A 16,028-nucleotide genomic window follows, 5' to 3' on the forward strand; every position below is an offset into this window, starting at 1 on the left:
GAATTTTTTTGATAGTTTACTGTTAATGTATAGAGATGCAACTGATTTTTTTTCATGTGTTGATTTTGTATGCTGCAGCTTTACTGAAATTATTAGTTTTAATGGCTTCTTGGTGGAGTTTGGTGTGTTTTTTTTTTTCTTTTTTCTTTTGGTTCCTATATGTAAGAACATGTCATCTGCCAATGGTGAGTCTTTCTTCTTTTTTTCCAATGTAGATGCTTTTAATTTTTTTTTCTGTCTAATTGCTCTGGCTCGGACTTCCAATACCAAGTTGAATAGAAGTGGTGAGAGTGATCATCCTTGTCTTATTCTTGATATTAGACGAAAAGCTTTCAGTTTTCCACTTTTAAGTGTGATGTTAGCTGTGGATTTGCCATATATCACATATGCTTTTAACTTAGGAAAATTCCACTGGATATTCTCAGCCAAAAATGAGAGCAAGAAATCACAATTTATGTCATTTCAACATAGTATAAAATATTTTATTTTAAAAGATACATTACTATGTACTTTACACATCCTGCATTCATCTTGCTTAATAGTATTGCATTCAGAAAATCACATGTGTTGTTCTTTCTAGATGATTTAAAAAATAGTCAAGGGCATTTTTGATTCTAGGCATTTCTTTGGCCTATCTCTGATCTCCCACATTAAATTCAATCCCTGTACTATCCTGATAGGGGATAGCATCTCTCTCTGGTATTAAAGGGATAGGTGGAGTGGCCTCTCTAAATATCTGCCTTGCTTTTGTTTCCTAGTGAGAGATTTTCAAGTTAACATTAGAGCTGAGAGCACGGTTCCTGAAGGAAAATCCTTAGAACTGGTTTGCCTGGTCATGGGCGGTGGCCAGGACCCACACCTTCAGGCCACTTGGTTCTTCAATGATGTTGAAATGGCCCACATTGATGCTGGCGGAGTTCTGGATCTGAAGAAAGATTACCAAGAAAGAGCAAGTCAAGGACAGCTCCAGGTTTCAAAGTTAAGCCCCAAGTCTTTCTCTCTCAAGATCTTCTCTGTGGGCCCAGAGGATGAAGGTGCATACAGATGTGTAGTGGCAGAGGTGACAAGCGCTCAGATGGGCTCCTGGCAGGTGCTTCAGAAAAAACAGTCACCAGACAGCTTTGTGCACCTTTGGAAGCAAGCAGGTATGTGAAGTTGGGGCCAGACACAGTTGGGCTGCATTTCGATGTCCTCCTTTGTGAGTACTGGATAACCTTCATGGACACAGGGGCGGTCTCCTGAAGTCAGGTATCAATCAGGTCACTTTGAGGTGGAGTGGAATAAAGGGAAGCACCCAAACTAGCTGAAAACCTGGGGGCTTCCCAGGTGGTTTAGTAGGTAAAGAATTGTCTGCATTGCAGGAAACCCAGGAGACTCAAGTTCGATCCCTGGGTTGGGAAGATCGCCTGTAGGAGGAAATGGCAAGCCACTCTAGTATTCTTCTCTGAAAATCCCATGGACAGAGGAGCCTGGTGGGCTACAGTCCATGGGGTCACAAAGAGTTGGACACAACTAAAGTGATTGAGCACGCACCCATGTAGCTGAAGACCCGAGTCCTACTCCTGAGCCAATAAATGGGCTGTGACCATGACCACTCTATGTACTTCACTTCAATTCACTAATTCTCAGCTTCCTCAGTTGTAAGATAATCAAATTTCACTGTCTTTAAGTCCCTTCTTGCCATCTTAGATTCTTGCTTCTATTTGCTATTATTTATAATTGGTGTCTTGGGTTTTCTTTCAGCCGAGAATACCTGCATTCATGAAGCCCCCTGTCTCCTTGTGTGCATGTGTATTTTGAGCAGATTAAGAGAAAAGAGCTTGTACTTGCCTCTTTCCTGAGAAATAAACACCCACATTACCCCTTCTACTTTTTCAACATCTTTCAGGTGTCTTTCGTCAGTTCTCTGTGTTCTTAACCTGATACAGGGAATGATACTTAGTCTTAATTCTGCATCAACCCATGACTCAGAGTAAGAAAAGAAGAAGTGAGAGTGGGCAGACTCTATTGCCTGCATGTTGCTGTGAAGTGGCGGGACACCTATCTGACCCAGATAGGCTGGGTCTGATAATCTGGAAAGCCATTCAGCTCCTGTTAAGTTTCTGAAGGCTGGGTGACCTTGAACATGTTTGAATAATCAGTGCTTTTTGTGTGGAGAGAAAACTGATGAATCCACAACCAATACTATGATTTTTCTGGGCTGAGTATTAAATTCAAAGTCTAGAAGGATAAATTGCCCCAAAACAAAAACCAAAAGATATATAAATAACAAACCCAAAATGAAGACGTCCTTGTACTCGCTTATTGGAGGCATCTCCATAGACACAAACACTTCCATGCTCTTCTCCATCACCCCATTTGCTTGGAGTGAAGATGCACAGCTTTGGCCTAGATTGGCGAGCCAGGATGTTGTTGGTGTTAGTTTTTACACTAAACATTTGGTCTTTCTTGCTAGGATTCAGAAAAAACTATGTAGGCGTGTTTACATATTTACACAGAGCTAAATCTCAACCTTGTGTATCTGTCTCCACTGGAGCAGAACTGTAAACCTTTCATAAACTCAGGACATAGGAATCTGTGCCAAAAGGACCAAAAGGTGTGCTTTGGGGCACACAGATCACAAGCCTATCAAGTAGGTGGTCTTTCCAAGCTAAAAATAATACTTTGTGCAGGCTGGAGTCCAACCTGTTTCTTTTTATGGAGAAACAGAAAAAGTTAGTAACAGGTTTATTAAAGATCCTACTGAGCATTTGGTTTTGAAACTCAAACCATTACTTCAAGTATCAGCTGTTTTATCATCCCGTGAATGTTTTAAACAGAAGAGGGTACTTCCCTACCACTATTCTAGCGCAGCTTACACATGCCTGGTGAGTGTATCACTTCTAACTTGGAGACAGCAATGACCACAATAAAGTAAGGAAACCACAGTTTTTTTTTAAAAACTGAAACTGCTTGAAACCTATCATAATGGATATACTTAAATAGTAAGATTATGACTAATAATTTCCCCTCTAATTTTGAAACTTTAGTTATGAGTCTATTTTTAACTTCACAAAAAATTAAGTGTAATAGTGCCTCTAATACCCCAAATTTGGAAGCAGGTTATATATATATATGTTATGTTATATACATATATATGAAATATATATATTAATCTATTTGTGGACATTAGCCTTAGTCTTAGTAACATAAGTTCATCCATAAAGCTGTTAAAGACAGAACTCTTTCTCAGCAGAGAAGATCAATTTGCAAATTCATTTAGATCCTATTAAGATTTCAAATGCCAGTTCTGTTTTGTTTTCCTGGAAATTCCCTGGTGGTTCAATGATTAGGGCTCCATGTCTCACTGCTGAGGGCCCAGTTTCAATCCCTGGTCAGGGAACTAAGATCCCACAAGTCTAGAAAATAAAAATTAAAAAAAAATCTTTTTATTTTCATTTTCTGACTTTGAACACCTCTGCTTTCATGAAGGGCCTATCATTACACACTAACGCTAGTAGCTCACCTTTGCTGGGCACTTTTCCTTGCCAGCCAGGGTAAGCCCTTTGCACATGCCATTCACTTAGTCTTCTCACAGTGCAAAAGTGAGGTGCTATTATTACCCCCTTTCCTTTACAGGAAAGGAAATTGAGGCTTAGAGAGGTTCACTTTGTTGTCCAGGGTAATTCTATAATAACTCCACAGACCTTGACCTTAAGCATGAGGCTGGGCTGCCTAAGATGCATGAGCTTGAGGGATCTTTGCATTGCCTGCAAAGCACCCAAGACAAGGCCTCGCACAGGAAGTATCTGTTGAAAGGATGTCCACATTTCTGATCATCTTGAATTTTCCATCTGGGAGCCAGACTTACATTTACTCTTTTACACTATAGTTCAGATATAAGAAGGATCTCCCTTCAACCAACAATATATATGAATGAATATATGATTTGAAAAAGAGAAATGTATATGTGTGTGTGTGTGTATAGATGTGTGTATATATATATATATATATATATATTTATTTAAATACTTCAGGGGGAAATATATCTGTATTTATAGTATATATATTTATATATACATACATTTCCCCCCAAATAATTTTTTAAAAGAAGACATTTTTAATTAAAAAAAATTTGTATTGGAGTTTAGTTGCTTTACAATTTTGTGCTAGTTTCTGCTATACAGAAAAGCTAATCAGCTATACATATACATATATCCCCTCTTTGTCACCACAGAGCATTGAGTAGAGTTCTCTGTGCTCCAGCAGAGGTCCTTATTAGTTATCTATTTTATACATAGTAGTGTATATATGTCAATCCCAATCTCCCAGTTCACCCCATCCCTTGCTTCCCCCCTTGGTGGGAATATGCCTGTTCTCTGCATCTGTGTGTTTATTTCTGCTTTGCAAATAGCTTCATCTGTACCATTTTATAAGATTCCACATATATGCTTTAACACACAGTATTTGTTTTTCAACTGCTGACTTTCTTCATTCAGTGCAAGTGGCCCAATTTCATTCCCTTTCATGGCTGAGTGATATTACGTTGTATATATGTGCCACATGTTCTTTACCCATTCCTCTGTTAATGGACATTTAGGTTGTTTCCATGTCTTGCCTGTTGCAAACGGTGCTACAATGAGCATTGGGGTGCGTGTATCTTTTGTAATTATGGTTTTCTCTGGGTATGTGCCCAGGAGTGGGATTTCTGAGTCATACAGTAGTTCTATTTTCATTTTTTAAGGAACCTCCATACCGTTCGCCATAGGGTCTGTATCAATTTTTATTCCTACCAACAGTATAAGAGGATTCTCTTTTCTCCACGCCCTCTTCAAGTAATTGTTTTTTAATGGCAGTATTTTGAACAGAAATATAATTAACAGTAGTTCTTCACTGTTCAGATACATACTAATTAGGGAAAGATAAGTAAGGAGAGGAAGGTCATTTTGAACTGTGAAAGTCTGAATTCTAGAAAACTAAACATTGAAATAAACACAGCTTCATTACTTTCGGTCTCATACACAAACTCTAATTAATTTAACAAAATATTACCATGTGTTTTCCCAACTAGATGTTCCTAAGAAACAAATCACTAAAATGTAAGGCAAACTGTAAATTGTTTACATGTAAATTAGTTCTTCTGGTGTTCTTTCTGCCATTTCTACTATTTAGTTCAGTTCAGTTCAGTCGCTTAGTCGTGTTGATTAAATCTTTTATTCTGGGGGATGGTGCAAGAGTGAACAATTTGATTGGATTTGTCACAAAGTAGTCAAGTCTTAATTAATGAGAGTTCACTGTTTTTTAGAAAAAATTTCATTTACTTGAAATATCTTTTTCTTCTAAAACCTGTAATCCACAGCAAGAAATGTGGTTGTGTCTACCAAGAACAGGCAGCAAGCAGTGTGGGAAGGAGAGGCGTTAACCCTTCTCTGCAAGGCAGATGGAGCTGAGAATCTCCTGACTGCGGCCTGGTGGCATGTCCCACAAGACCAGACCCAGCCAGTGTTTGTGGCTGGCATGGAGCAGGATGGCACCGTGAAGCTGGGTGCTTCCTATGGGGAACTCAGTAACCTCAGAAATGCAAGGCTGGAAAAAATGGACTGGGCCACCTTCCAACTTGAGATCGCCTCCACCACCCTCACGGACAGTGGCACGTACGAGTGCAGAGTGTCTGAGAGGACCCGGAGCCAGGCCAGAGATCAGAGCTGGACTCAGAAGGTGCCGATCACTGTAAAGCCCCTCGGTGAGTGTCAGGGAAAGCCTTTGCTGAACTTGCGTATCATCAGTATCTTCCTCCTGTAGTGGGATGCCATGGAATTTGATTGCATGTCATCCTGCATCCTCTAGTTACAGTACGTATACCCCAGAATACAGAGCAGAGTCTCTGGTTACCAAGTCTGCCAACTGGTCTCTAAAGTTTACTCATCTTTATAAAGATCGTCTTTAGGGTGCAACTTATAAGTTGTTATTCAAGGCTAACAACAGAATCGTATCATTTGGAGTAGACTTAGAAAAGAGAGATGCCAAGTGAAGCGGAGCCTCGTACCTTCAGGCTTCTGACAGCTGCAGCCTGGGATTACGGAATCAAGTGTGAAACAGTGATGGTGCACCCAGCAGTGGGGGGAAGGGAAGGAGGCCAGCCAGCAGGGCTGGGGAGCGCCCCACCCCTCAGTAGCAGCTGTCTAAGCATGGACTGGAGAAACACTGCCTGTTTGTTGTCTCTGCTGAGAACACTCTTACAAGAGGGTCAACTTCAGAAAACTGAGGTCAGAATTCAGGACAGCCTGTACTGTGAATCAATTTCTATCCCCAAATATTTGATACTCCCAATGTATGAACACATGGTTCAGTGTGAAGAGGTGACGACTAGGAAAACTTAGAAGCACTGTACCTCGATTTGATAAACATGTTAGAAATCGTGTTTTGTGTTTCTGCCCACAGAGTCAAGTTTACAAGTTAGTCTGATGAGCCGTCAACCACAAGTAAAATTAACCAACACCTTTGACCTGTCCTGCATAGTGAAGGCTGGCTACTCTGACCTCAAGGTTCCACTCACCACGACATGGCATTTCCAGCCAGCCAGATCTCGAGCCTTTGATCTGCTTCTTCGAATCACCCACAATGGCACTATTGAATGGGGGAGCCACCTACCCCAGTTCCCAAGGAAGACGAAGATTTCACAGTCTTCGTTTTGCTCTCAGCTCCTAATCCATGATGCCACCGAGGAAGAAGCAGGAGTTTATCAGTGTAAAGTAGAAGTTTATGACAGAAATTCTCTGCACACAAACAGTCCTGTGAGGGCTTCTGCCACCTCCCACCCACTAAGGATCACTGTCACTTTACCAGGTTAACACTGCTTGAAATTAATTCCGTTTTTTAAAAAACAGTCTTCCCATTTGGGGAAAGTTATGGAATTAAAGCATAAAATACTTTCTCCCCATGTTTGTACTATAAGTAAGTACAATATATAAGTGATATCCAGGAAGCGGGGTAGGGATAAATTAGGAGTTTGGTATTAACAGATTTAATGGACATGAACTTGGACAAACTCTGGGAGATGCTGAGGGACAGGGAAGCAGTCGATGGGGTCACAAAGAGTCGGACACGACTAAGTGAATGAACAACAACGACATTAACAGATGCTCACTAGTATGTGTAAAGCGGATAAATAGCAAGGACCTGCTATATATCTTAGAGTAAGCTGTGATGGGAAAGAATCTGAAAAAGAATATCTAAATCACTTTGCTGTACTCCTGAAACACTGTAAATCAACCATATTTCAATTAAAAAAAAATTAACCCGAAACAAAAACCTACTCCCCACCCCCACACACATACACACACACATACAAAGTGATCTAGGTTAACATTGAGTTAATATGCACGAAGTGGCCTCACTAGTTTTTAAAACATTGGAATACTTCCACACTAATAATAACTGTTGCCCCTTCCTCATTTCCTGTAAGTCCCCACCGCTCAGCAGCTGGACACCACATGGCACAGCAGGGGGCCTCCAGGATCAGCTCCAGTGCTGGGGCATTCTTTCAGATTGGTCCCTGCCTGTGCCTGGCCAGTCATTAAATGTTTAGAATGTCTCTCCTAGGGGTATGGATAATGCAAATTCCATTCAATACACTTAGCCATTCATTTTGATATGTTATTGTATAAGAATTAGAGAATTTATGATTATAGTCAACATAATTTACCTTGTCAGTTGGTAATAGAGCATAGAGATGGAAAGTAAGACACAACTTTACAAATTCTGCTGTGCCAGTTTCTTCTTTCCTGATTTCCATCCTCTTAAGGTAGAGTGTTCAAGAGGCTTTGACATCACTTAGATCTAATGAGAACTTAATCTGTCCAAGCCTACTGACTCCATGGATAAATTGCTGATGTGCAATTTAAAGATGGTGACATGTTCCTAGTGCAGTGCCTGACAAACCAAGCAGATGCTCAAACATGGTAACCATCATTCTCTCAGCTACTGAGCAATAGTTTTGGTTACAGAAGTCATCTCCTTGTTGATTAACTCATGCCTTAATTTACTTGTCTTTTCTGATGTATTTCAAATTGTTGCTTCAATCCTTTCTTCTGAAAACTTCTTTTTCCATGGCCTTGGGACACAATATTTTCTTGGTTTCCTTTCTAGCCCTCTCATGGCTCCTTCTCATTCTCTTTTGCAGAGTCCTCCTCTCGTGCTGACTAAGCCCTTTGAGCGTTATTCTCAACTTTCTCTCTTCTCATTCTATACAGTCTCCCAAAGTAGGTTTATTCCTACCCAGGGATTTATGCTATGTATTGACAACTCCCAAATTCACTATCTTGAATGACTTCTCTTCTTATCTCCAGACTCATGCAATTGCCTTCAAGACATGTCTACACTCAATATGTCAGAACGTAAATACACCATTATCATCCTGCCAAAGCTACTCCTCTGACATTGTTCTCTATGTCCCCACCATCCATCAGTGATCCAAGCAAGAAACCTGAGTCATCCACTCCTCCTCCACATCCAACTCATGTTCAAACTCGCATTACATGGCAGGCAAGGTCCTTTGTGATCTGGTACATTTATGTCTTCCCAGCACCATCTCTCTCCACTTTCCATCTTGAATTGGAGCTCCAGCCACACTGAACTACTTGCAGTTCCTCCAGTACTCTATGCTCGCTCTCATTTTTAGTCTTTGTTCAAGTTGCTTCTTTTGCATGGAATTCCTTTACCTCTTCTCCATCAGCTTAATTCCTGTTAACCCTTAAGACTTGGCTTAGTGATATCTCCTCCAGGAAGCCTCACTCCCGTGTTTGGGTTATACAGTCCTGCTGTGTGCTCTGATAGTCACTTTAGCACACTTCTGTCCTGCTTGGGTGACACAATCCTACAATCTCTCAGCCTCTGTCCCTGTACTGGTCTCTCCCTCTAGGCAGAAACTGAGGGGAGGGATCCACAGAGCCTGGAATAGTCTGGCACATAAAATAGTATGCGTTAATAATGTTTGTTGAAGGGGAGTAAAGGAACCTACTGGCAGCATCAGTTAGCAGTCACAAAAGCATAATCTGTGATGTCAGCAAAAAAGAATAAGATTTAGAAGCCAGGTTTTGATCTTTCTGACAAAGCAGAAAAGCTTTGGGGTTAAAGGATAGTTGACTCCATATCCACACAATGTTCCCAGAGTTGAGTGACTGCAAAGAGACATTCAGTTTTAATAGTGAACATTCAGCTTCCTCTTGTTTATCCATGTCCGCAGACAGATACAACTAGGCTTGGGCAAATTATGGATCAAGGAGTATTCTGGATAGCAAACACCCAGACAAAGCATCCAAGGGCCACTTTCTCTCAATTTGATTTATGAAATGCTACAAAAGAGAAGATGTCTGTGCCTAAATATTGAATAATTTTATTTTTTTAATAATTTTATTTTATACTGGAATATAGTTGATTAACAATGTTGTGTTTCTGGTATACAGCAAAGTGATTCAGTTTTATATGTATATGTTCTTTTCCTATATGATTTATTATAGGATGTTGAATATAGTTCCTTGGGCTATACAGTAGGTCCTTTTTGGTTATCTAATATTGAAGCATTTTCATGTGGGAGAGATTGGCTTTTTGGCTTGATACTTCCTTCTTCCCCTCCCCTCCCCATTCTACTCTTAGGGCAGGGTAGAACTAGGACCAGTGGGTGGAAATTATGAGAAAGTAAGATTCAACTTGATATTGGAAAGAATTCTCTAGTGGCAGCATGTCCAAAAATGGGATGGGTGCTTTGTTAGTTAGTGAGTTGTTCAGAGGCTGAATGAGCAGTTAGTGGGGCTACTAAAGAGAGAATTCACACATCTGATGGATCTAGGATCTATGGCCTTCGCTGACCTCTAATGTCCCTTCTCCCTTCAAGTTCTATTTTCCAGCAAAGTAACAAAAGTAATTGTACTGTTCTTCTCATTTAGAGAGCAAACTGAAGGTGAATTCAAGCAGTCAAGTCCAAGAGATCTCCATCAACTCCAACGCTGACATAGAGTGTGGCATCCTGTCCCAATCCCCTGGAAACCTTCAGTTGGTCGTGACTTGGTACTTCTTTCCCATTTCTGCTGACGCACCCTGGCTGAGGATCCTGGAAGTGGACCAAAACCACGTAGTAAAATATGGGGATGAATTTCAGACCACACGGAGAAAACAAAAATTCCACTCTGAGAAAGTTTCCCAAGACTTGTTTCAGCTACATATTCTGAATGTGGAAGACAGTGATCAGGGCAAATATCGCTGTGCTGTGGAGGAATGGCTCTGGTCTACAAATAGCACTTGGCACAAGCTTGGAGAACAGACATCAGGTCTCACAGAATTGAAGCTCAGGCCCACAGGTAAACCTTGCAAGTGTATTCTCTAGCATCTTTCTGTAGAATGATCCCCTTCTCTTGGGCAGCAGTTCTATGGGATGATAATATGCAGGTGAAAATATGACCTAGAGACATAGGAATAGTGGCCACCAGCATAGCGTCTACAGGACGGAATAGCCCACCAGAGGATGTGGGGGTCATTTCTGGTGAGTCAGTCTGAGATTTGGAGATGTTTAGATGGGAACAAGATCCCTTTGAATGGTTGGTTTCTCAGCCTGGCAGCCTGGTCTAGGCAGCTACCCAGGGTATCGTATCTCCAGCTCTCTATAATAACAAGCCGTGTCATTCCAGTGGGGCTCTACTGTAATTTGGCAGAGAAAGAGTAATACAAAGCATATTTCTCCCACTGTGAACAGAAACTGTACAACTCTATAGGGATGTGTGGAGAGATTGCTTTTCAACATTCGGCCGCCTCAACATAAGGCAAATAAGAGTAGTTAACTGTTGGAATGGCTTACTGAGGGCATCTCCTCCCCCTCAGGAGACCTTTAAAAATAAAATAGAAGTTCCACTCATTTGCATTGGTCCAAGAGTGCCATGGTCTAAATGTGGGCAGGGTTGATTAGATCTATCAGCATTAGTTAGGTCACCTCCAATGTTGATTAAAATTAAATGAATGTCACATCTAAGGTTCGGGAACTGGCTGAGATCCAAAAGCACAATGCAAATAAGTTAATCTAGTTTGGCACTTAAAATTCTATTTTCAATGTAACATCAAAAAATAAGATTATAATGAACATTGCTTCGTGTTAGGCAATTAGGGATCCAAAGATAAATAAGGCAGAGTCTTAAGGAGCTCACAGTCAGCTGGGAGCATTAGGGACAAAATAGTAGCTGAGTGTGAGGGTCTCTTCCTTCGCTCTGGCTCCCCTTCTCCATGCCCTTCAGGCCCTTCTTCCTCTCCCTGCTCAATGTGAGTGTTCCTCAGGGACATGAGCCCATTTTTATTCTTACTCTCTGCTCCCTTCAGAACCTCCTAAACACTGCCTTGGTTCCAACTACCACCTTCAGCGAAACAAGCTCTAAGTTTTTATGCTTACCCCCCATCTCCTGAACTCCAGGCCTTTCCACTCAACTGTCTGTTGCATATTTCTACTTGGCTGCCCCAGAGACCCTCACACTCCACTTGTTCCAAGTCATCCTTATGTCCCATATCATCATGATACTATCCTCTTGGCCATCCCACAAGGCCTTCTGTTGTTGCTGCTCAGTCCCACAAGGCTTAGGCCCACTCAATTCTCCCTCTGTGTGGCTGGCATCCTTTTCTTCCAACTGTCCAAGCTGAATCTTGATAATGTGCACCCAGCCCTTTAAAAAGTGCACACCAAGGGCCTTGCCTGGTGGTTCTGTGAATAAAACTTTGCCTTCCAATGCAGGGGGTGTGGGTTCCACCCTTGGTCAGGTAACTAAGATCCCATATGCCTCCTGGCCGAAAAACCAAAAAATAAAACAGAAGCAATATCATAACAAATTTAAGAAAGATTTTGAAAGTGACCCACATCAAAAAAATCCTGAAAAAAAATGAATTGCACACCATTTCTTAGCTCGAGCCAGTACTTCCTGTTCAGAAATGAGGGACCAGGGTTGTCCAGTCTTTTAGTCTATCAAGAAATGATTGAACTCTTTTTTTTGTTGGCATCACCCATTTTGAGACTGTCCATAATGAATTCAAATTCTTTTAAAATACTGAAGATGTCAAATAAAACATAATTGTGGGTTGGGTGTGACTGGCTGGGGGTAGCTAGCTGGTTCCCCTTGTATAGGGAGTGAGGTAAGGAAGAAGCCCCAGGGAAAGACACTGAGAAGGATTGGTGAGAGCCATAGGAGGGGGCGGGGATGTTTTCTCTGCAATCAAAGGAGGAGAGGATTTCAGAAGAAAATTGGTTTTGGTGACAAAAACTGAAGAGAACACAAAATCCTGGAGGGTCTCTTGAGTTGGGAACTTGCACCTTTACTGGGAGGGAACCTTGGCCACAGCATAGTGATGGGATTGGAAAGCTGATGGCAATAAGGTAGAGAGTAATTTGAGGTGAGGAAGCAGAGACAGTACCATATAAACTAATATTTCACATGCTTCTCTACAAAGAGGAGAGAGTAAAGATGGAACTATAAAAGAATCTAGGAGCAGACACAGTTAATCTTTTAAAGATAGACCAATAAATATGTTTGTAGTAGAGCTGAAAATTTAGCATATACTCATTGGAAAAGGAGGATTCCCAGGTGGCGCTAGTGGCAAAGAACCCACCTGCCAATGCAGGAGACATATGAGATGCAGGTTTGATCCCTGGGTCAGGAAAATCCTCTGGAGGAGGAAATGGCAACCCACTCTAGTATTCTTGCCTGGAGAATCCCATGGACAGAGAAGCCTGGTGGGTTACAGTCCATGGAGTCGCAAAAGAGTCAGACATGACTAAAGTGACTTAGCAAGCACTTTGGAAAAGACTCTGACGCTGGGAGAGATTGAAGCAAACAGAGAAGGAGGCAGCAGAGGATGAGATGGTTAGATAGCATCACAGACTCAGTGGACGTGAGTTTGAGCAAACTCCAAGAGATGGTGGAGGACAGAGGAGACGGGCCTGCTCTCGTCTATGGGGTCACAAAGAGTTGGACAAGACTTAGTGATTGAACATCAACGACATAATTTCTTTATTTTGTTTGTGACTACTCTAGCCTTCCTTCCAATTCCTACCTGCTGGTTAACAGGGTAGCGTTTTAAAAAAGCAAATGTCAGCATCTGTTAAAAATGTAATCTAATCTAGTCATGTAAATAGTCTCCTTGAATAGTGTTCTTTTTTTAAAAATATGGATTTGGCTGTTGGTATTTAGCTGCCCTGTGGTATGTGCAGTATTAGTCTTCCCACCAGAGACTGAACCTGTGTCCCCTGCGTTGCAAGATGAATTCTCAACCTCTGGGCCACCAGGGAAGTCCCTTGAGTGATATTCTAACACATGTATGAACATGTTCAGTCTCTCACCTAACCTCCTCTTTTCCTGTGTCCATACCTGAGGTCGATATCTAGGTATATGGGAAGAGGGTAATTTGCTAAGAAAAAGGGGTCGTGGTGGAATACAGGACTTGAGGAGAGGACTGGAAGTTTCAAATGACCTTTCTAAGTAGCTGAAGGGAGAGCTGACCTGGGAGAAGTATTGATAAAAGCAGCAGGGCAGAGCTTCCCGCAGACTTGGGTGGTTTTCAGTGACAGGGCCAATGGACAAGAGGCGGGCTGAAGAATGAAAGTGGTTGGTCTGATTCACAGCAGAGAATGTTCTGGCAAATATGGAAGAAGGACAAGGGTCAAGGAAAAGTGTTAAAGATGAAGGACCTGATATCTGAAGGTTATCAGACAGCATCACTTCAAGAAGTAGTTTTTTCAGAGGAGATGTCCAATCTGAAGTCTGGCTTTCTCTCAAATTTACTGCCATTTTGTTTCCTAGGAAGTAAGGTACGTGTCTCCAAAGTGTCCCGGACAGAAAATGCCTCTGAGCACAGTGAGGTGACCATCTGCTGCAGCCTGGAGGGTGCCGTCAGCCCCACATCTCTGTTCTCTGTGATGTGGTACCGGCAGAGAGAAGATTCTGAAAGTAGGATGTTGGTGCACCTGCAGCATGATGGCTTGCTGGGGTATGGTGAAGAGGGGCTCAGGTGGCACCTGCACTCTTACCGCTCATCCGCCGCTGACTTTGTCCTGGCGCTGCATCGGGTGGAGATGAACGATGCTGGAAAATACTGGTGCAAGGTGGCGGAGTGGCGGCTCCACGGCAACCCAAGCAAGTGGGTCAGCCAAGCATCAGATGAGTCACAGCCTGTGGTGCTCAAAGTGCTGCCTTCAGGTAACCAGAAGTTTATCCGCCACGGCTCGCAGTCAGGAGAATCTCTGTCTCCGCTCCTATGCTTTCCTGCCCTGCTACGTTTTGCTTCTTCTCAGGCTGATCACAATTAACAGAAAGAAAATGACTTCTCCATTTCTCTCAATAGTAACCCATTCAGACAGACAAGGTTACATGAGGTTTTGGCATGGACGTTTAAATGTCAAGGGCATCTGACCTCCTCCCCCACTTCCCCTCATAAACAAAAAAGCCATCAATATTGTATCCCTTTAAGTAACCAAATAATGTTTGAAGCAGACAGCTTTATCTCTTTGCTGACACTCCGATGTCAGAATACTGACCGGTGGCGAGAGTGGGGTGAGGGATAGTGACATGGTGACTTTGTCCGTAACCTGTTCAACCAAAATCAGCTACAACCAAATGCTCGCTGCTGCTCCCTGCGCCAAAAATCAACCAACCAAACAAAAAGTCTTTCTCAATGAATAAGTGCCAAGCCTCTTACTGATGTGCTCAACAAACTACCAGATCTTTGATCATGATAGTCAGTAGGTGTGCCTCTCCTAATTGCACCTTGAAAGGCATCACAGGAGCAAGTGTGCCCCATAGAACTTGTTTACAGGCTCTAGCAAAAATTCAGGTACTTGAAGACCATTGGCCACAGTGGTCTTCTCTGTGTGGACGGTCGATCCGTTCTGCTGAGCACTCAGCTTCAGGAGGCATGCAGAATAAGAGGTTGTGAAGAAGAGGGATTCCTGCCAGCCAGTGCAGTGCCAGGCACATAACAGCATAAGCAAAAATTCCTCCAGCCAGACCGCTAAATCTTCCCAGGTTATCAGTGAGCTGGTAGATGTCGTAGCCTGCTCATCCTTCGAGCAACTTCTTTCTGGTGGGGTTTAAGGAGTAGGCGAGAGCTGAGCTATAGGTTGCACTTACAGTAAGAGAGGATCACTGGAGAGGCAGGGGTGTGGTCTTGTTGTCCCACGCCAGGAAGAGTAGAAAGGATCAATAAAAATGACCTCCTTGCAGTGCCAGCTAGCTGTAGAGACAGTCCATAGGTGGGAAAGAGGGCTACTGAGAATGAATGGCATTGTCTCAGAGTAGTAATAGTTGCATCCCAGCCCCAGCAAGGCTTCTGGAGTGGAAATCAGAGTTATCTAACCTGTTCCCTGTAGTCCATCACTCTCGCCCCCTGACTATTCTTCAGCAGGATTCTTCTCCCAAGTTTCCAGGCAGAATTGATTTTCCTGTCAGCTTTTCTTCCATTCCAACAATTGTAGGAAGTCCCCACCCTGAGCATATTCTGTACATGTTTTCCCACTGGAATTCCTGGGCTCTGTAGATTCAGCAGTTTGTGTAGTAGAATAAATAGATAATAACTGTAAAAAGCATATATTCTATGACTAAAAAGCACATCTTTCCTGAGACAGATGGGATTGTTCACAGCACACACACACATATTTACACAGCTCATCTTTGTGAAATTCTTAGAAAGCAGGTGTAAGGTTTTTTTAAAAAAAGAACTCTGAAAAGAAAGCATTACAAACCAAATGGTCCCTGTATTCTTCACAAGTGAAGGTGCTTAGAAGCCTGTGCCATGAGAACCTGAGGGTTTTCATTGTAAGTATAGTTATGTGTTCCCAAGTCAGTCTTTATAGTACACCATCTCACTTCCTCAAACTGACTGTTCCTTTCTGGTATTTGGGGAGAGAGTGTGAGATAATAAAAATTCCAGCATTTGGAATCAGAGAAGCCTAGGCTCAAATTGTTGTTCTGTCACCTCCCTACTCGCTGTGAAGTCATCCCCTGGTTACTTAGCTTTCTCATAAAATG

The 16,028-nt window shown here is 42.2% G+C and overlaps 1 protein-coding gene across 3 annotated transcripts in view; it reads left to right on the top strand.

Annotated features, from left to right (window-relative positions):
* CD101 (CD101 molecule) overlaps positions 1–16,028 on the top strand; it is a 41,960-nt gene that overhangs the window by 13,479 nt on the left and 12,453 nt on the right. For all 3 annotated transcript variants that reach the window (XM_055402068.2, XM_088835616.1, XM_088835615.1), the window contains exons 4-8: positions 759–1,145; positions 5,339–5,722; positions 6,421–6,825; positions 9,924–10,334; positions 13,806–14,201. In XM_055402068.2, the coding sequence (XP_055258043.2) occupies positions 759–1,145; positions 5,339–5,722; positions 6,421–6,825; positions 9,924–10,334; positions 13,806–14,201 (1,983 nt within the window). The remainder of the gene's footprint in view (positions 1–758; positions 1,146–5,338; positions 5,723–6,420; positions 6,826–9,923; positions 10,335–13,805; positions 14,202–16,028) is intronic.

This window comes from Moschus berezovskii, chromosome 4, assembly GCF_049115385.1.
Source record: "Moschus berezovskii isolate FMDL1 chromosome 4, NW_MosBer_1.0, whole genome shotgun sequence".
Lineage (NCBI taxonomy): Eukaryota > Metazoa > Chordata > Mammalia > Artiodactyla > Moschidae > Moschus > Moschus berezovskii.